Below are 21,392 nucleotides of genomic sequence, written 5' to 3' on the forward strand. Positions count from 1 at the left end.
CCCTTGGGCAGCCTGAGCGAGGCATGTCATCTACAGTTCCTGTCTCTCTGTATCTCCTGCATGTTCGAGCAACATTGCTTTGGTTCACTCAGAGACGCCTGAACACTTCCCTTGTTGCCGCGCGGGATTAGCCGAGCGCTCTAAGGCGCTGCAGTCATGAACTGTACGGCTGGTCTCGGCGGAGGTTCTGAGTCCTCCCTTGGGCATGGGTGTGTGTGTTTGTCCTTAGGATAATTTAGGTTAAGTAGTGTGTAAGCTTAGGGACTGATGACCTTAACAGTTAAGTCCCATCAGAGTTCACACACATTTGAACATTTTTTGAACTTGTCTTGTTGAGAGCCCTTCCAGGCACAAAACAACGCGGACGCAATCGAAACGCGGTATTGACCGTCTGTGCACGGTTGAAGTACAGACAACACAAGCCTCGTTCCTCCTTCCTGGTGTAATGACTGGAACTGATCTGCTGTCGGACCCCCTCCGTCTAAAAGGCGCTGCTCATGCATACTTGTTTACATCTTTAGGCGGATTTAGTGACATCTCTGTGCTTGTGATACAATATCCACCGACAACGTCTATCTTCTGGAGTTCTGGGAGCTTTTTTGATGTGTGTAGAAGCAATACTAAATTGATTGACGAATGAAGCAAACACAAAAAATCCTAGGAATAGAAAGGAGTATAGCAGTAGAAATCACTTACGAATAAAATGAATGTAAGTGCAGCGAAGATAAAACGAAATGGTCGCTGGAAACGTTTGAAGAAACCGAGAAAGTAATGTTCGTCGGAGGGTCAGATTCAACAGTACATAAAAATCAAAACAATCTTCCGTGAAATTAAGAGCACAACGGGAATATCACTGTCAAGCGAAGGTCGGATAGCTGGAAACCAATTAAGGCGTCTACGATGGGAGTAGATATGGAAGACATAGGTGATCCAATATTAGGCTCAGGTTTTAGTACAGTTTTTGGAGTCTACCAATCAAATAAAGCGGAAGGTATGGATAACATTTATATGAATGCGTGATGTCTTTTCATTCGGACAAGTCCTAAAGAACAGACACCATGCGGAATTCACAGCTGTGATACGTATTATGTGAATTGAAGCTGGAGTGGAGACAAACGAAAGGGAAGGGAAGGAACTCATGTCAGCTGCATCGGGGCTATATGCGGAGTCAGCGGCTACTTATTAGGCACTTGCGTTAACCACTGCGCCACCCTCCTCGATGGGCAACAAATCCACCACCTTCAGTGCGAACGTGAAGGAAGGATGGAAGATTGATTTAAAGTCCCGTCGACATCGAGGTCATTAGAGACGGAGCACAAGCTCGGGCTGTGTAAAGAATGGGGAAGGAAATCAGCCGTGCCTTTCAGAGGAACCATCCCGGCATCTGCTTGGAGCGAGTAAGGGAAATCACGGAGAATCTAAAGCTGGTTGGCCGGACGCGGGTTTGAACCGTCGTCCTCCCGAACGCGAGTCCAGTATTCCAGCCACTGCACCACCTCGCTCGGTGCCCCGAAGGAGTCTCAAAGTAGCGAGCGTGCAGGACATGGACGGAGACTGTGGATAGGTGTCGCTGGGTGGGAATTTGGGTCGTCCGAGGGATGCACCGAGGTAGTCCGCGCAATTATGACAAACAAAAAATGGTTCAAATGGGTCTGAGCACTATGAGACTTAACATCTGAGGTCATCAGTCCGCTAGAACTTAGGACTACTTAAACCTAACTAACCTAAGAACGTCACACACATCCATGCCCGAGGCAGGATTCGAACCTGCGACTGTAGCGGTCGTGCGGTTCCAGACTGTAGCGCCTAGAACCGCTTGGCTACCAGCGGCCGGCTATGACAAACACTGTGTGCGGATGCCACAATGGTTAACGCAGTTGCCCAGTAGGCAGCAGATCCCCGTTCGAATCCCGGTCTGACATATATTTCCACTCGGCGCCGCTGGCCGCATTAAGTCACGATGCAGCTGACATCATGGGTTGCTTCCCTTGCGCTTCCTTTCCCTCCACTCCACTTTCAGTTTACGTAGCATGGATACCATTTATGAGGAATATTTTAAATCTATGAATTTTTTTTAATTTGAAAAATTTCTAACGCTCGGATCGCAATTTTTTCTTTCCTTATACAATTAAAGCACGATTACCAGTTTCGGTTGCATTCTAGAATCACCTTCACATCATCCAAATAGAAAAAATTCGGTGTATATGCAGTGAAAACTACCATTGTTAGCTTCAGTCATGAAATTACATGCACTGGTTTTGTGAGCCAACAATATTATGACATTTCGTACTTTGTAACTCCATAATGTCATAGCCTTGTTGGCCCACAATGAGAATGTCACAGTCATGCTGGTCATAGTCTCGTTGACCCACAATACGAATGTCATGGTCTCGTTGGCCGACAATATGAATGTTTGCAACTGCATGACTACAAAAAAAAAAAAAAAAAATGGTTCAAATGGCTCTGAGCACTATGGCACTTAACATCTGAGGTCATCAGTCCCCTAGAACTTAGAACTACTTAAACTAGCCTAAGGACATCACACACATCTATGCCCGAGGCAGGAGTCGAACCTGCGACCGTAGCGGTCGCGTGGTTCCAGACTGTAGCGCCTAGAACCGCTCGGCCACCAGGGCCGGCCTGCACGACTACAGCTAATGGTAGTTTTTACTGCATATTCACCGCTTTTTTCGGTCTGGACGATCTGAAGATCGTCGTAGAAAGCAACCGAAACTAGTTATGTTGCTTTAAATGTGTAAGGAAAGAAAAATTTTGCGGTATAGGAGTTAAAAAATTTTGAAATAAAAAAAAAGTCGTTTCATAAATTACGTTAAGATCTCCCGTCTGCTCCCTACACATCAGGCTTCACTTTGGGTATATAGAACCAACGGGACCCACAACTTGTCTATTTCCAGCATTTATTTCCTGTTGAGGTTGTTTTCTTTCTTTTTATATCTTTTTTTAATTTCTGTTTCTTCTCTAACCTCCTAGCACAGTAATGAGTCTACCTTGATAATACCAAAGCAAATAAGAATCGAATATGATGGTCTTTCGGTGTCATTTGTGGGCCTTAGTGCTAAACGAAGGAGACAGTACCAACTCTCCTGCAGTTCTAAACTCCTTACTACCCAACAGAGACACTCCGCCACCTGCGGCAGCCGCGGAACGACGTCACTTCCCGACGACAGTTGCACCGTTACGTGTAAACAGCTCGGCTTGATGAGCCTGTCTGATTTCGAAATGCGTCTGACCACGTCCGTGTAACCTCTGGGGAAATTTCCAGCTTTAGGAGTCGAAACGTTAGCGGACGAATCTGAAGAGCACAAATCCAAGACGCGGCATGGTGCACTTTTTCACGGCCCATGGCCCGTATCCCGTGTATCTCCACAGGTTTGTCCCAAAACAGACTCATACTTGTTCCTGTGGGGAGAGTCACACACCTGAACACACAGTGCTCATCGTCGATGCCCTAGGACACATGAGGCCGAATTTAGGAAACCAGGGACTTAGGACAGTTAATACGCAGAAAAGATGATTGGAACTCTATAAATGAAATCGTAGACGAAGTAGCACGAGCGCTATATGCGCCATACGAACAGTAGAGAGACCATACGTCAGAACAAGACAGGTTCCACATCTGACATGCCGACCGGAGTGGCCGTGCGGTTCTAAGCGCTACAGTGTGGAAACGAGCGACCGCTACGGTCGCAGGTTAGAATCCTGCCTCGGGCATGGAAGTGTATGATGCCCTTAGGTTAGTTAGGTTTAATTAGTTCTACGTTCTAGGCGACTGATGACCTCAGAATTTAAGTCGCATAGTGCTCAGAGCCATTTGAACCATTTCAACTGTATATCAAAACAGATCAGCAGTACACAGAAAGCGACACATACACGAGCACAGACACGGAATAGAATACTGTATCACACGCAGGAAGTGAAGACGAGATAAACATACAAACATTGCAAAAGTAAGCGAAGGTTTTGCACCACTAAATCGAATCAATGAAAATGTAACTCTCTATGTAGGTCTTTGTTATACCATTTCATATCCTGTAACACTAGCTGAAGTTGTGACATTTCTTTTTCTTTCGCATCAGATTTGACTGGTTCGAAGTTTTTCCGAGCCCTCGCACATGATGCAGCTGAGTGACATTAAAATAAACTCTCATTCTCCACTGTTACCTTAAGTTCGGACACACATTATAACCTAACTAATCAATACATTAAATTAAGTATTATCACTGTCAAAACAGCATATGTACACTATTGGCCATTAAAATTACTACACCACGAAGATGACGTGCTACAGACGCGAAATTTAACCGACAGGAAGAAAATGCTATGATATGCAAATGATTAGCTTTTCAGAGCATTCACACAAGGTCGGCGCCGGTAGCGACATCTACAACGTGCTGACATGAGGAAAGTTTCTCATACACAACCAGCAGTTGACCGATGTTGCCTGGTGAAACTCTGAACTTTGAACAGTGGACGTTACATTTCAGATGTGTTACGACCCGTGGCTCTACCCTTGATTCGATCCCTGCGAAACCCTACATTTCGGCAGGATAATGCACGACCGCATGTTGCAGATCCTGTACGGGCCTTTGTGGATACAGAAAATGTTCGACTGCTGCCCTGGCCAGCACATTCTCCAAATTTCTCACCAACTGAAAACGTCTGGTCAATGGGGGCCGATCAACTGGCTCGTCACAATACGCCAGTCACTACTCTTGATGAACTGTGGTATCGTGTTGCAGCTGCATGTGCAGCTGTACCTGTATACGTCATCCAAGCTCTGTTTGACTCAATGCCCATGCGTATCAAGGCAGTGATTACGGCCAGAGGCGCTTGTTCTGGGTACTGATTTCTCAGGATCTATTCACCCAAATTGCCCGAAAATGTAATCACATGTCAGTTCTAGTATAATATATTTGTCCGGTGAATACCCGTTTATCATCTGCATTTCTATGTATATTTAACTTATTATCATTATCTAAGCAACAAGTTTAAACTAAATTGTGTACATCGGGGCGGTTAATAGATCCGCAACGGAGCGCCTCCCAGGTGGCGGATAGGGGAATGCCTCCTAGATATAGGTGGTACCGAGGAAATGAAATACTCGGGGTGGACCACAACTGCTAGTAGGGTCTGTACCCACAGTGGGCGGCTACAAAAGGCGTCTGCTCCACATGTCAGTGGCGGCCGCAACCAACCCCCTGATCTGGAAAGTCAGGTTGTAGTCGGCAGCATGCCGTATACCCAACTACTAAACATCGTGAAGGTAGGCTACAACGAGAAAAATCTCATTACTCTGGGCACCAGTCAATAGACTGGGATCGTCGTGAGCATCGGATTCCGGGGGCTCACGGACATCATGAGAAGAATCGGAGCTTCTTAAACTCTCTCAAGACCAAGCGCAAACACCACATCGGCACACTCAACGTGAGCACATTGATGAAGACAGGAAACATGACACAACTCACAGACACTCTCGAAAAATTTCAAATCAAAATATGTGCACTGCAAGAAACACGATACGAAGGAAAACCATCGAGCCAACTGAAAAACCTACGGCTTTTTGGCACAGGATTTGCAGTACAAAGGTCCATCAAGGACAGTATAATCGACTTTTCGTTACCAAACGAAAGAATCAGCACCATCACAGTGAAATCAGCCAACGAATCCTACACAATAATCAATGCACATGCACCGACTAATGACTACAACCGGAAAAACCCGGACGAATTCGATGACTTCTGGACGACAATGGAAGAAATTATCAGAAAAATTCCTGCACAAAGACTCAAAATAATACTGGGAAACTTCAACGCCAAACTCGGAATAGAAATGGAATACAGACATACCACAGGAAAACATACTCCACACAAGGACACAAACAAAAATGGAAAACACCTGATAGACTTTTGCCAAAGCCACGACCTCGCCATTATGTCAACAAAACTCAAGAAACCAACGAGGAAACTTACCACATGATAATTCCCCAGAGGAAAGCAAGAACTACAAACCTACCACGTAACAGTCCAGAAAGACTCACAAAAAGAAATTTTGAACATAGACACACGTAAAGGCTACTTCGACTCAGACCACCACCTACTACAGATCAGGATTCGTCTTTTGAACAAGAAAAAGCTCCATAAGAACAAAATTGTTTCACCAGATACAGAATACCTTACGTTAGACCAGACACAAATATTAGACAAAATTAAAATGGAGAAAACGACAGGCTGGACACAACTTTCAGGAAGAATCCGAAAGGCCATGAAACTAGCACAAGCACCACGCATAAGGAAACACCGTTGGTGGAATCACACATGTGACCAACCTATTGACCAATGAATCAGTGCATGGAAAAACTTTAGAGCCATAAATCCCCAGAGAACTGGATGAACTTCCTGAAAACACAGAAACAATCAAGCAAAATCATTCGCAGTGAAAAACGGCAGTATGATAAACGGCGACTGACGGAGATCGAATCGGACTTCACGAAGAACAATACAAGAAACTTCTACAGAACGTTCAGAGAAAATATGACCGAATATCAACCACCCAACTTGTGCTTCAGAAGACCAGATGGAACCCTAGAAACCAATACCAAAAACAACTCTGACATTCTGGCAAGGTACTTTGAAAAACTCCTCAACACGGAACCCCCACCCCCCTTTCCCCGCTATGGAAGAACTGATGCCAGAAACGAATACGTACAATCCAGGTAGTGAACCTCCAACTGTAGAAGAAGTTAAACAAATAATCAAGTCACCCAAGAATAGTAGAGCACCAGGAGAAGACGGCATCGTCACGAAAATCTGGAAGTTACAAGACCCAAAAGTTAAGTCCCATAGTGCTCAGAGCCATTTGAAACATTTTTTACAAAACATCCACAGGAACTTGGAAGATATCTGGGAGACCATGAAAATTCCTGTCGACTGGAAAACAGCCCTGATACACCCACTATACAAAAAAGGTGACAAGACTGACCCGAACAACTGCAGAGGAATATCCCTACTACCGTTCATATAGAAGATCCTCTCTAAAGCTTTACTAAACGGATTAGAATGCCAGACCGACCAGTTGATTGCGGAATACCAAGCAGGCTTACGTAAAGGGCGATCTTGTGCTGAACAAATTTGAAACCTGAAAATAATTTCACAACAAAAATAGGACCTGATCATTACCTTTCTCGACTTCAAAAAGGCGTACAATTCTATCGACCGGAAAACTCTAGCTGAATACAAAGTAGACAACAAAACACTGACTATCATAGAGCAAATCTCGACCAACACGACCTCCAAAGTAAAGTTCTGTGGGGAACTATCACAGCCCTTTGAAATTCGCACAGGTGACCGACAAGGCGATGGCCTCTCACCTCTCCTTTTCAGTCAAGTGTTAGATAAGGTAATAAAAGAATGGAAATTATCACAACAGGGGATAACTTTAGGAAACCTACAGATTAAATGCCTGGCTTATGCAGACGATTTGGCGATTGTCACGAAAAATATAAACGAAACAAAAGAAGCTATTGAAAAACTACACGAAATCGCTTCCAAAACTGGACTACTGATCTCTTACGAAAAGACACAGTTTATGAGCACAAAGAAACTCCCATCCCTGAACTCAAAGTACGGCACGATTTACAAAACGGCAAACTTCAAATACCTCGGTGAAACACTACAAATGAGCGGACATAACAGAGACTCAAACGGAGAAAGAAAAACTAAACTGGACAAGGCATACAAAGTAGTGTGGAATCATTACAACAAGAAGTCTATCTCACAAAAAGCCAAATTACGCCACTACGACACGGTGGTGCTCCCCGAAGCACTGTATGCAGCAGAGATCACACTAATCCTAGGACATACACGTATCAGACAACTAGAAAAAGTAGAATGGAAAATACTTAGGAAAATATTTGGCGCAAATAACAGCAATGGAATATGGATCAAGAAACCTTCAGAGGAACTATACAAATATACGGAGACAACCACAGAAAAGATTTGAAAAGGCAGACTACAATTCTGTAGACATGTATACAGAATGCCATCAGACAGACTGACCAAACAGATCTTTGACTGGGTAACCACTAGAAACAACAAATGGGTGGCAGAGGCAAAAACAGACCTGAACCAACTCAACACACCAGACAGAATAAACGACAGAATAAAATTCAGAAACATCATTAAGAAAAGTAAACTACATGAGATACACTGTGACAAACAAACCGAAGAACGCAAACAAGATCATAGCCGGAAGATGAAAGAAATATGGGCAACCAAAAAGGCAAACCAAGATGAAGCCGACGGAAGCAGGAGTCCGACAAGAAGCATGGACAGAGGACCGGAAACAGAAACACGGCGAGTGAATGAGGGAAGTTGGGGCAGCAAGGAAGGCAGCAAAAGGAATTGGCAATATAGTTTAGTCCAACTGCGCTCTTTAAGGGCAAAAGTGTGTGTGTGTGTGTGTGTGTGTGTGTGTGTGTGTGTGTGTGTGTGTGTGTGTGTGTGTGTGTGTGGTAATCCTTCTGTAATATTTTCAACAAAAAATATTCTAGTAATGAAATTGAATTTGTACAGGGTGTTTCAAAAATGTCCGGTATATTTGAAACGGCAATAAAAACTAAACGAGCAGCGATAGAAATACACCGTTTGTTGCAATATGCTTGGGACAACAGTACATTTTCAGGCGGACAAACCTTCGAAATTACAGTAGTTACAATTTTCAACAACAGATGGCGCTGCAAGTGATGTGAAAGATATAGACGACAACGCAGTCTGTGGGTGCGCCATTCTGTACGTCGTCTTTCTGCTGTAAGCGTGTGCTGTTCACAACGTGCAAGTGTGCTGTGGACAACATGGTTTATTCCTTAGAACAGAGGATTTTTCTGGTGTTGGAATTCCACCGCCTGGAAGACAGTGTTGTTGCAACAAGACGAAGTTTTCAACGGAGGTTTAATGTAACCAAAGGACCGAAAAGCGATACAATAAAGGGTCTGTTTGCAAAATTTCAACGGACTGGGAACGTGACGGATGAACGTGCTGGAAAGGTAGGGCGACCGCGTACGGCAACCACAGAGGGCAACGCGCAGCTAGTGCAGCAGGTGATCCAACAGCGGCCTCGGGTTTCCGTTCGCCGTGTTGCACCTGCGGTCCAAATGACACCAACGTCCACGTATCGTCTCATGCGCCAGAGTTTACACCTCTATCCATACAAAATTCAAACGCAGCAACCCCTGAGCGCCGCTACCATCGCTGCACGAGAGACATTCGCTAACGATATAGTGCACGGGATTGATGACCGCGATATGCATGTGGGCAGCATTTGGTTTACTGACGAAGCTTATTTTTACCTGGACGGCTTCGTCAATAAACAGAACTGGCGCATATGGGGAACCGAAAAGCCCCATGTTGCAGTCCCATCGTCCCTGCATCCTCAAAAAGTACTGGTCTGGGCCGCCATTTCTTCCAAAGGAATCATTGGCCCATTTTTCAGATCCGAAACGATTACTGCATCACGCTATCTGGACATTCTTCGTGAATTTGTGGCGGTACAAACTGCCTTAGACGACACTGCGAACACCTCGTGGTTTATGCAAGATGGTGCCCGGCCACATCGCACGGCCGACGTCTTTAATTTCCTGAATGAATATTTCGATGATCGTGTGATTGCTTTGGGCTATCCGAAACATACAGGAGGCGGCGTGGATTGGCCTCCCTATTCGCCAGACATGAACCCCTGTGACTTCTTTCTGTGGGGACACTTGAAAGACCAGGTGTACCGCCAGAATCCAGAAACAATTGAACAGCTGAAGCAGTACATCTCATCTGCATGTGAAGCCATTCCGCCAGACACGTTGTCAAAGGTTTCGAGTAATTTCATTCAGAGACTACGCCATATTATTGCTACGCATGGTGGATATGTGGAAAATATCGTACTATAGAGTTTCCCAGACCGCAGCGCCATCTGTTGTTGACAATTGTAACTACTGTAATTTCGAAAGTTTGTCTGCCTGAAAATGTACTGTTGTCCCAAGCATATTGCAACAAACGGTGTATTTCTATCGCTGCTCGTTTAGTTTGTATTGCCGTTTCAAATATACCGGTCATTTTTGAAACACCCTGTATGATATAACATGTAAAATCACACAATGTACAACCTGCTTTATAATAACAGGCACCAGGTCTTTACTTGAGAAATAAATAAACAAACAGCCACACAAACATACAAACATGCCTTGCACCACGGCCTAATGCCCACATCACTAAAATCACAACGTCGTAATGGTAGTACAACGGTACTGCGGGTCAAAAATCAGATCTTAGACGATGTGTAAGGACTGCACTGTGATCAGTGTTACACATGACACGACTCTAGCTCCAGAGAGCATTGGGCAACGCTGCTGGCACTTGCGGTACACCTCAGCTTACCCCGACGCGGATGTTGCTCTTCCTGGCCACCAGGTCCTTCCGCAGGCCTTCCAGCAGAACCCGCACCGCGTGTTTGGTGGACGCGTACATGGCAAGCTCACCGCTCGCCACCGGTGAGTGTCCCCAGATGCTGCAAGAGAGAGGCAGGGTCTTGTAAAACAGGCTCGCGCGGACACCAGGCATCACGTACATTCACACTTATCTGCTTACGTCACACACACACACACACACACACACACACACACACACAGGCCAGCCGTAGAAGCCGTGCGGTTCTAGGCGCTCCAGTCTGGAACCGAGCGACCGCTACGGTCGCAGGTTCGAATCCTGCCTCGGGCATGGATGTGTGTGATGTCGTTAGGTTAGTTAGGTTTAATCAGTTCTAAGTTCTAGGCGACTGATGACCTCAGAAGTTAAGTCGCATAGTGCTCAGAGCCATTTTTGAACACACACACACACAAATGCGCGTGATCGTGCACCCAAACATACACACGTTTATACTTATACACTGAAAAGAAAGTGGTTCGCAGTACTTTCTGATGTTGTCGTCTTTGTTGTCATTGTTGTTTTTCTAGCCTTCAGTCTGTCCTGTACAAGTTACTAAATCTCTATTTAACTACCGCTGCCTACATCCATTTCTACTTTCTTACTGTACACAAAACTTGGTCTCGCTCTACTGTTGCTACTCTGACACACACACACACACACACAGATATTGTAGCATCGCGCCGACATGGAGCGTCACACAAATTCACATTGTTGTCATTGTTGTCTTTCTAGCCTTCAGTCTGTCCTGTACAAGTTACTAAATCTCTACTTAACTACCGCTGCCTACATCCATTTCTACTTTCTTACTGTACACAAAACTTGGTCTCGCTCTACTGTTGCTACTCTGACACACACACACACCCACACACAGATATTGTAGCATCGCGCCGACATTGAGCGTCACACAAATTCACATTGTTGTCATTGTTGTCTTTCTAGCCTTCAGTCTGTCCTGTATAAGTTACTAAATCTCTACTTAACTACCGCTGCCTACATCCATTTCTACTTTCTTACTGTACACAAAACTTGGTCTCGCTCTACTGTTGCTACTCTGACACACACACACACCCACACACAGATATTGTAGCATCGCGCCGACATTGAGCGTCACACAAATTCACATTGTTGTCATTGTTGTCTTTCTAGCCTTCAGTCTGTCCTGTACAAGTTACTAAATCTCTACTTAACTACCGCTGCCTACATCCATTTCTACTTTCTTACTGTACACAAAACTTGGTCTCGCTCTACAGTTGCTACTCTGACACACACACACACACACACACACAGATATTGTAGCATCGCGCCGACATTGAGCGTCACACAAATTCACATTGTTGTCATTGTTGTCTTTCTAGCCTTCAGTCTGTCCTGTACAAGTTACTAAATCTCTACTTAACTACCGCTGCCTACATCCATTTCTACTTTCTTACTGTACACAAAACTTGGTCTCGCTCTACTGTTGCTACTCTGACACACACACACACACACACACACACACAGATATTGTAGCATCGCGCCGACATTGAGCGTCACACAAATTCACATTGTTGTCATTGTTGTCATTCTAGCCTTCAGTCTGTCCTGTACAAGTTACTAAATCTCTACTTAACTACCGCTGCCTACATCCATTTCTACTTTCTTACTGTACACAAAACTTGGTCTCGCTCTACTGTTGCTACTCTGACACACACACACACCCACACACAGATATTGTAGCATCGCGCCGACATTGAGCGTAACACAAATTCACATTGTTGTCATTGTTGTCTTTCTAGCCTTCAGTCTGTCCTGTATAAGTTACTAAATCTCTACTTAACTACCGCTGCCTACATCCATTTCTACTTTCTTACTGTACACAAAACTTGGTCTCGCTCTATTGTTGCTACTCTGACACACACACACACCCACACACAGATATTGTAGCATCGCGCCGACATTGAGCGTAACACAAATTCACATTGTTGTCATTGTTGTCTTTCTAGCCTTCAGTCTGTCCTGTACAAGTTACTAAATCTCTACTTAACTACCGCTGCCTACATCCATTTCTACTTTCTTACTGTACACAAAACTTGGTCTCGCTCTACAGTTGCTACTCTGACACACACACACACACAGAGAGAGAGATATTGTAGCATCGCGCCGACATGGAGCGTCACACAAATTCACATTTACTTCCTTATATCACATTTACTCAATCAGACGTATTGCAATGCAACTACTCAGTGTACCACCTTGCTTCACAAATGGTAGAATACCACATACTAAATTTACAACACGATTCGAGAGTATATAGGGCGTCTGACTGAAGCAGGTGTGTTATGGGCCTACACATCGTACACCACAGAAGAACAACGTAGCCTCATAGTAACTGTTCCAATTGACGATCGCCATTCTCAGTTCATACGTGGCAACAGTGCATGCTGTTCTTGTCCATGAAAGGATGTGTGGCCTCATGACGACACTGCACCAGCCCACTTCGATGTTAATTTCAACGAGGACCTGAACAACACGTAGCCTCTTCGTTGGACTGGAAGATGAGGGTCTGTCCTATGACCAACGCGATCGCCGGAATTCACAACCCCGGACTTTTACCTCTGTGGTTACGTCAAGACATTGGTGAACAAGAACCCCGTGGGAAAGAATGAAGAGCCGCTTGCTGGGGTCACAGCTGCCTGTCTTCTTGCCCCGCAGGATTAGCCGAGCGGTCTAAGGCGCTGCAGTCATGGACTGTGCGGCTGGTCCCGGCGGAGGTTCGAGTCCTCCCTCGGGCATGGGTCTGTGTGTTTGTCCTAGGATAATTTAGGTTAAGTAGTGTGTAAACTTAGGGACTGATGGCCTTAGCAGATAAGTCCCATAAGATTTCACACACATTTGAACATTTTTTTGCCTGTCTTCTTGAACAACAGAGATCTTTGAGAGAGTGCGGCCACGCATGCATTGAGACTGGCGGTCGTCACAAATGGCTCTGAGCACTATGGGACTTAACATCTGAGGTCATCAGTTCCCTAGACTTAGAACTACTTAAACCTAACTAACCTAAGGACTTCATATACATCCATGCCCGAGGCAGGAATCGAACCTACGACCGTAGCAGCACCGCGGTCGGTCGTCATATTGAACAGTTATTATAAGCTACCTTGTTGTTTTGCGGTGTATGCTGCATGTGTCCGTATTACAATAAATATGCATTTCCGACCATTGGTTCCCTATCTCAGCGTCACTATCACCCGTTTCAGTTTGACCCAAAATGGTTCGAGATACCATGTATAAAATGGAATTATACATTTAGTGTAATTTTGGTGCTAGTGTAAGAAAAAAGAAGGAAGTACCCGAATGAGACGGAGATAGGTAGAAGTGACGTACGCGTACAGGCAAACAAATGATTACAGTTTCAGAACTGAATGATTTATTCAAGAAAAAGAGCTGCACAGATTGAACATATGAGTAAAGCGCTGATTCACCTCTGGGGCTTACGCAAGCAGTTATTCGGCTTGACACTGATTGAAGTGTTCTTAGATGTCGGCTTGAGAATATCATGCTAAATTCTGCCAACTTGACGTGTTCGATTGTCTAAATCCTGAGCTGGTTGTAGGGCTCTGTCCATAATGTTCAAACTTTCTCAATTGGGAAGAGATCTGGCGATCTTGCTGGCCAAGGCAGGGTTTGTAAAGCACGAATACAGGCAGTAGAAAAAATCTTGCTGAAATGTAAGACCAGAATGGCTTGCCACGAAGAGCAACAGAACAGGTGTAGAATGTCGTCGATGTAGGCAGGGACTCCTTCAATGAAATGAAATAGCATCCTTGACCATCATTCCTGTTTGTCGAGCCGTATAGCGAAGGCAGCCAGGTTGATATCCCATCGCTGTGTGCGGTGTCTCTAGATATGTCTTCCCTGGCCATGGAGGCTCAGTTCGAAACGGAAGACAATCGTCTTCCATTCGATGACATTCCAGGCCGAATATGCCCGACACAACTGCAATCGGCTTGTTGGTATAGAGAGGTCAATGGTAGTCAGCGCAAGAGGCGCCGTAAGCTCACCCCCTTTCTGTGAGCCGCCCATTAATGGTCCATGTGGTCACCGAAGCACCACTTGCACTTGAGATCGATGATGAGGGTGAATCCGGGCTCTCATACCCCTCTGACGACTGCTCGGTCCTCACGTCCTGTGGTGTCTGCAGGACGACCGCTTTTTTCAACTGTGTTCGGCCCTAATTCACCCATTCCTGCCAACATCGTCGAAAAGTGGTATCGCTCCTATTCAAACATCGAGCGATTCGCCGATTACTCCAACCGGATTCTTCATGCCCAACTACACGTCGTCTCTCAAATGCTGACATCTGTGTATAATGTTCAAGCGTCTATCTGCGAAGCATAGCTACTGTCAAACTGAGTACACGGAGTGAAATTCGCAAAGACGTTATGTCCTTGTATCGACGTGTCCCCTATTTTTCTATCCTAGCCAGCTGCGAGGCGAAACTGCGCTCCACCAAAGTTCACCGTTTGAATTTTGTGTCGATAGCTGTATGAACATCAGTTTGTGGTTGATTTGCATAATTCCTTAGTGATGCGTAGTTTTTTGTCTTTAAGTGTATATTTATAAACAGAATACATGTATCGTTCTTTACAACATTGTAACTTTTATATTTTCGATGTAGTTCAAAACTGTAATTCCATCTGAAGTTATTTACATTTAAAGTTACTACGATTATATTTAAAGTTTCCTGTAACTGTTTTCAGAAATAACTAAAAAGATATTTCTTTAATCAACAGTTAATCATGTGTAAGTTTCTCTGGATGTAAAACACTTAATTACAGCGTCTTTAAGATGTTATGCTAGCTGTTGTACGGCTGGTCAACATTGTTGTGAGGTGCTTAGTTGAGTTGTTTGTGTGCTATGGCGCTAAGAACTGGTCAGTTTTGGACTTGTTGAAACATGTTAAATTGCGCTGACTGGAAGACGTGTAATTTATGATGGTTATTAAAAATTAATGGGAAAATATAGTTTCCTGCACTATCTATATTATTTTGTTGTACATATTACAAAATTAAAACCTTACCTCCTCCCGAAAGAGGAAGAAGTAAATCACTATACAGAGAGCCAAAGAATAATTCATCAATCTGCAGACGAGTTCTGCATGTTAAGTACAAACCAGTAACACTGTTAATCTATCTGCATCTGATCGTACAAATATGCATCTTTTAAGCATATTAAGATTTTTTGAAGCTTGTGAAGTTTACACATCTAATATATACTCTGCCAATCGATATGAAGGAAGTAGTTAAATGTGCTTTCTGTTGTTGTTGGTGGTGTTTTCCTTGTCGTTCTGGTCCCCAATATAATAAAACCTTCCCGCCTTCTCTATATCTCTTTTGTTAACCAACCTTCCCTTCTACAGTAACCTATGAAACCTTCCCTTACCATTTCTATTTCTTGCTTAATAATAACAAATGAAATGTTCCCTTTGAAATTAATTCTCTTTCTCAATAATAATAAGTGCAATCTTCGCATACAAATTTAAATACTGCTTATTAAAAGTGATTTGCTGATTATTTCGACGAAACATAGAATGTGTCGTCGTAGTGGCCCTCAGTCGTAACCTGCAATAACTCAAAACTTTTACTTACCTTTTTTTACTGTTACTGGGTCGCCATCTGACTGCTACACCGAACTGCGACATGAATATACTTACTCTGTTTTACTATACTCTATTAGCTGCTGGTGGGCTGTCATAATAAGTGGCTGTATTTATTACAAAGCTGACGTTATTCTTTAATAGCAAAGCTGACGTTATTCTTCAATTAATTTGACTGAAGTTACGTATTTCGTAGTTACACTTTTTCTTGACAACAATAAAATTTTGCAAAGTTTTACGTTGATGGTTTTTGGGATGGATTACAATCAGTAATGCAATATTGCTGACAAAATTTAATTGTATTCTGAAAACAATTCTTCAGCTATTTACTGTTGGTAATGATATGATTTTACAAACGTTCAAATGGGACTTACGTTTCACAATGATCTGACAACTAGCATTGCGCAAACATACCTTCAGTAGTCTTGAGTTTCTCAAAAAATAATAATAATAATTCAATAATATTAGTTCCTCTTATGATAATAGTTAGCTGATGTCTCTGTACATTCGTTTATAATCTCTTGTAAATAATAGCTGGTGGCTGACAGGCACACCGCTCCTCTCAACCTCTCGCTTCAGACCTGCTACCGACTCGCTTCACATCTCGCTTACTACTGACTTCCTACGAACGCTAAAGTGCGGTCTCTCCCGCCAACAATGCTTTCTGGTGCAGATAGTCCCTGATACCATTACAAAATGTATAAATGCGTGGTCTTTCCCGCTCTTTTCTTTAAATGTATCCATACGTGGTCTCTCCCGCCCTTTTTAAAATTATATCAATGTGCGGTCTCCCTCGCCGACAATACTTTGGTGCAGACATTCCCTGCTACCACAATTATTTCCAAAATGACAGATATTAATTATTCCTACTTAATCCTATTAATAAAATATAACCGGCCGGAGTGGCCGAGCGGTTCTAGGCGCTACACTCTGGAACCGCGCGACCGCTACGGTCGCAGGTTCGAATCCTGCCTCGGGCATGGATGTGCTAAGTTCTAGGGGACTGATGACGTCAGAAGTTAAGTCACATAGTGCTCAGAGGCATTTGAACCATTTAAATAAAATATAAACATCTTTCATAAATTGTGGTTTGACAATAGACAATAGAAATATACACAACAAGGGTCGCTTTGATTCAGCTCTCCAGTTTAGGCTATTGTGTGAAAGTCTCTTAATTCTGCATAGCTGCAGCAACCTACAACATTTTGAATCTGCTTACACTATTCAAGCCGTCCTTTCTCTACAATTGTTACCCATTCACTTCTCCGTTGACGATTCCTCGGTGCCTCTGCATGTATTCTATCCAATCTGTTAGACATTTCTTTTTTCTCGACCTCGATTCAGTACCTGCTCATTAGTTATTCTATCTAATCATCCAATCTTCAAAATTTTTCTGTGGTACCACATTTTAAATGCTTCTATTCTCTTCTCGTCCAAACTGTTTCATCGTCCACCTTTCTCTTCCTATATGACAACATATGAGAAAAACACTTTCAGAAAAGGCTTCCCAACACTTAAATTTATATTTTTTGTTAATAAATCACTCTTTTTCAGAAACGATTTTCTTGATACAGCCAGTATACGTTTCATATTCTCCCTAGTTCGGCCATCATCATTTATTTTGCTGCTCAAACAGCAAAACTCATCTACTACCTTCTTTGTCTCATTTCCTAATGTTTTTGCCTCAGTATCGCCTGATTTAATTCAACTGCATTCAATTATCCTTCTTTTCCTGATAATCGTCTTGTGGTCTGTTTTCAAGCTCTTTACCATGTGTGGCCGAATTACGGTGTCGCTGCCAAACCTCACAGTTTTTATTTCTCTTCATCAACATTCTCTCTTCAAATGCCTGCTTTGTTACTTTCACCACTCTTTCAATATAAATTCAATAGCATCATGAATAGGCTACAACACTGTCTCACTCTCCTCTCAACAACTGCTTCGACTCTTATAACTGCAGATTGCTTTCTGTACAAGTTTTAGAAAAGCTTTCGTTCCCTGTATTTTATCCCTACTACCTTCAGAATTTCAAAAAGTGTAGTCCAGTCAATATTGTCTAAAGCTTTCTCTAAATCTACAGAAATCTTTCTTCAGCCTAAGAGGCCTTCAACCTAAGATACGTCTTAGTATCATTATTGCTTGCGTGTTCCAGTATTCTCTGTTATCCAATCCGATCTCCCTGGAAGTCGGCTTCTACCAATTAATCCATTCTTCTGCAAATAATAAATAATTCGTGTCAATGTTTTGCAACTATATCTCATTAGCAGAGGTTGAAAATACCGCTTCAGTTGTAAGTTACTTTATTTTCACCCAAGCGGTTTTGGACTGCTAGCCCATCCTCAGGTGTCTCAGCTGTGCTGTGGTCCCCGAGCGCCGCGTGTACTCCCGCGCGTTGTGCTGCCTATGAGCGCAGAACAGGAAGTCTTATTAACCTGATGGTTCGGCAGTGTGCACACCTGTCAACATCTACCGTTTATGTACAATTTTAGTATCAGTTATTATATTCTTCTTGAATGAGGGTATTTCGTCTGTTCCGTATGTCTAGCAAAACAGGTGGAAATGTTCTCATGGCTGGCTGGCTCTCCCAAGGGAGTAGGAATGTCGTCTTCTGTAAGGACCTTTTTCCCAATTACATCTTTCAGTGCTCTATCAAATTATTCTCGCAGTATCTTATCTTCCATTTTATCTTCATTTACGTCTTCTTCCCTTTCTATATGTTTGCGATCAAACCCATTTCCCTTTTAAGACCCTTTTACATATTCGTTCTATTTTCAGCTTTCCATTCTTCGCCTAGTACTGGCTTGCGATATGAGCTCTTAAATCTCATACAAATTCTTCTCTTTTCTACAAAGATCTCTTTGATTTTCCTGTATCTACTTCTCCCCATAGTCACCCACGTGTCTACGACCTTGCATTTTTCTAATCAAACCTGCCTAGCTATTTAACACAGCCCGCATCTCGTGGTCGTGCGGTAGCGTTCTCGCTTCCCACGCCCGGGTTCCCGGGTTCGATTCCCGGCGGGGTCAGGGATTTTCTCTGCCTCGTGATGGCTGGGTGTTGTGTGCTGTCCTTAGGTTAGTTAGGTTTAAGTAGTTCTAAGTTCTAGGGGACTTATGACCACAGCAGTTGAGTCCCATAGTGCTCAGAGCCAGCCAGCCATATTTAACACTTTCTGTCAATCTCATAGTCTTAGACGTTTCTCTTCCACTTATATTCTCTTCCATTTAAATTCGATAACTCGTGTATCATCCAAGGATATCTACTGTGCCTTGTCGTTTATCCTGTTTGATATTCTTCTGTCTTCACTATTTCGTCTCCGTTGGTGCTTGTTATCCCACCATAATTAAAGTTTCTTCCCGTTGCGTTTCACATGTAGTGGAAATGCTAAATTACTGCTTGCACGCTTCCACGAGAGCCTAATTTCATTTACTTGATCTATAAGGCACTGATACGTAGGAAGCCGAAGAATATTTTTAGTTTCCCAGGAAGTTCACGAGATATTTACGAATTATTTCATTGAATGTCAGACATTTACAATTTTTCAACACTTCTGTTACACTCACTCGCCATCAAACAAACGTGTGACGATTCGGACATCCCTTTTTGGTGTATGGGAGACCGGGGTTAGTTGTTACATGGGGCAACACGTTCCAAGCGACTTTAGAGCTAAGTGATGATACCAAAGCACTTTCTTTCCGGTAGAGGAAAGTATCTGGTAGTACAGTCCTCATGTCTGTATTAGAGAGACAGAGAGAGGGGACGTTGTTTCTGTTTCTAGAAATCTTTCTTCTCTGTATATCAGTTCAAATGTTGTATCATGTGAAAATTCTAACTTCCAATGAGTGATAAGACGTTTAAAATTTCTCTACAATAGAAAACGGATGCTCATACGTAATTGCATATGAAGTGGCAATGTATGAGGCAGTGTATTACAACTCATTGAGCCCAGTTATTACGATGTAACAACCTGCCCTATGTCGCATGCAGTATTTTATCGTGCATTTTCATTTCGAAGGCAACATGAGATATTACAAAAAGAAGACCAACCGAGATACAACACTAAAGGAAACATAAACTAAAGCAGCAAAAGAAGTGATGCCAGATCGCCAGTAATTTGTACAAATGAAACCGTTTTCTACAATAGTGAGAACGAATTACATGTAAGAGAAGAAGAGCAACGTGTAAAGTAAAACTATAACATTTTTATAGATGTTTTATAAGATACGCTACGTGTAACAACTTACCCCACCTACTGTAACAACATGTAACATTGTGGGGCGCATTGTTACAATGAGCGTGAGTGACATTTTTGATAGCTGGGTTAAGGAAAAAATATGCAGTGAGTCTATAACAACGGCAACATTGTAAGGTATTTCGCATCAAAATAGCCCTATAACCATCTTGTACAAAAGTTATTGAAAACATTTTGAGAACTATCCGCAGTGTATTCTACTTTCAGCGCCCACTGATAGTATGGCCTGATATGCAGGGTGATTCACGAAGATACGCAAATATTTTAATAAGTTATTCCACTAGTAAAACTACACAAAAAATTCATATAAACATAGGTCCGCAAATGTTTAGTTACGGAGTTACGGCTAGTAAAACACTTTGCTTGAATTTAGCAAACTTCGCTAATATGAAGCCATCGCAAAACTACGAGGTTAAAGTAACGCACGATTTCGATTTATTTTTGTTGTTATTGCTCTGATGAATGTAATAGAACATGTCCCAGACGTGTATCTGCAGTAGTTTTCCAGTACATCCAGAGTAGCAAAGATTATTATACAAGTAAATTTGCTTACTTTCCTTTAAGACTGTAGAAACGTTCATAATATCATATTAAAATATTTGCATATCTTCGTGAATCAACTTGTATGTACCATACATACACTTGAGGAGCGCTCAGCTGTGTGCTGTACAAGTGTTTTGCTTAGAGTTTCTTTTGTAGAAAATTTTCCCCAGTACTTTGGCATAAATCAACACCTATCATTTGCTTTACATACAAGTAAGCCTATGAGACTGTTCCACTTCGTATCCCCATATCCTATCCTCATATTTTTACTGTGAAATACATGACTGGCTCATCATTCCAGAAGTCATGCGACACTACACTTTTACACCCCGTGAAATCTTGTAACTTTGTATCCCTCTACATTAAGAGCTAGTTGCCAGCTTTGCACCAGACATGTATTTGTTCGTTATCTAACTCGATATTGCTGCAATTTTTACCTGACCGAAACTTCACGTACAAAACTGCGTCTGCA

At 42.9% G+C, this 21,392-nt stretch overlaps 1 protein-coding gene across 2 annotated transcripts in view; it reads right to left on the reverse strand.

Annotated features, from left to right (window-relative positions):
- Positions 1–21,392, reverse strand: part of LOC126203635 (dehydrogenase/reductase SDR family member 11-like) — a 255,985-nt gene that overhangs the window by 14,923 nt on the left and 219,670 nt on the right. For both annotated transcript variants that reach the window (XM_049938010.1, XM_049938009.1), the window contains exon 4: positions 10,443–10,572. In XM_049938010.1, the coding sequence (XP_049793967.1) occupies positions 10,443–10,572 (130 nt within the window). The remainder of the gene's footprint in view (positions 1–10,442; positions 10,573–21,392) is intronic.

The sequence above is a fragment of the Schistocerca nitens genome, chromosome 9, assembly GCF_023898315.1.
Source record: "Schistocerca nitens isolate TAMUIC-IGC-003100 chromosome 9, iqSchNite1.1, whole genome shotgun sequence".
Taxonomy (NCBI): domain Eukaryota; kingdom Metazoa; phylum Arthropoda; class Insecta; order Orthoptera; family Acrididae; genus Schistocerca; species Schistocerca nitens.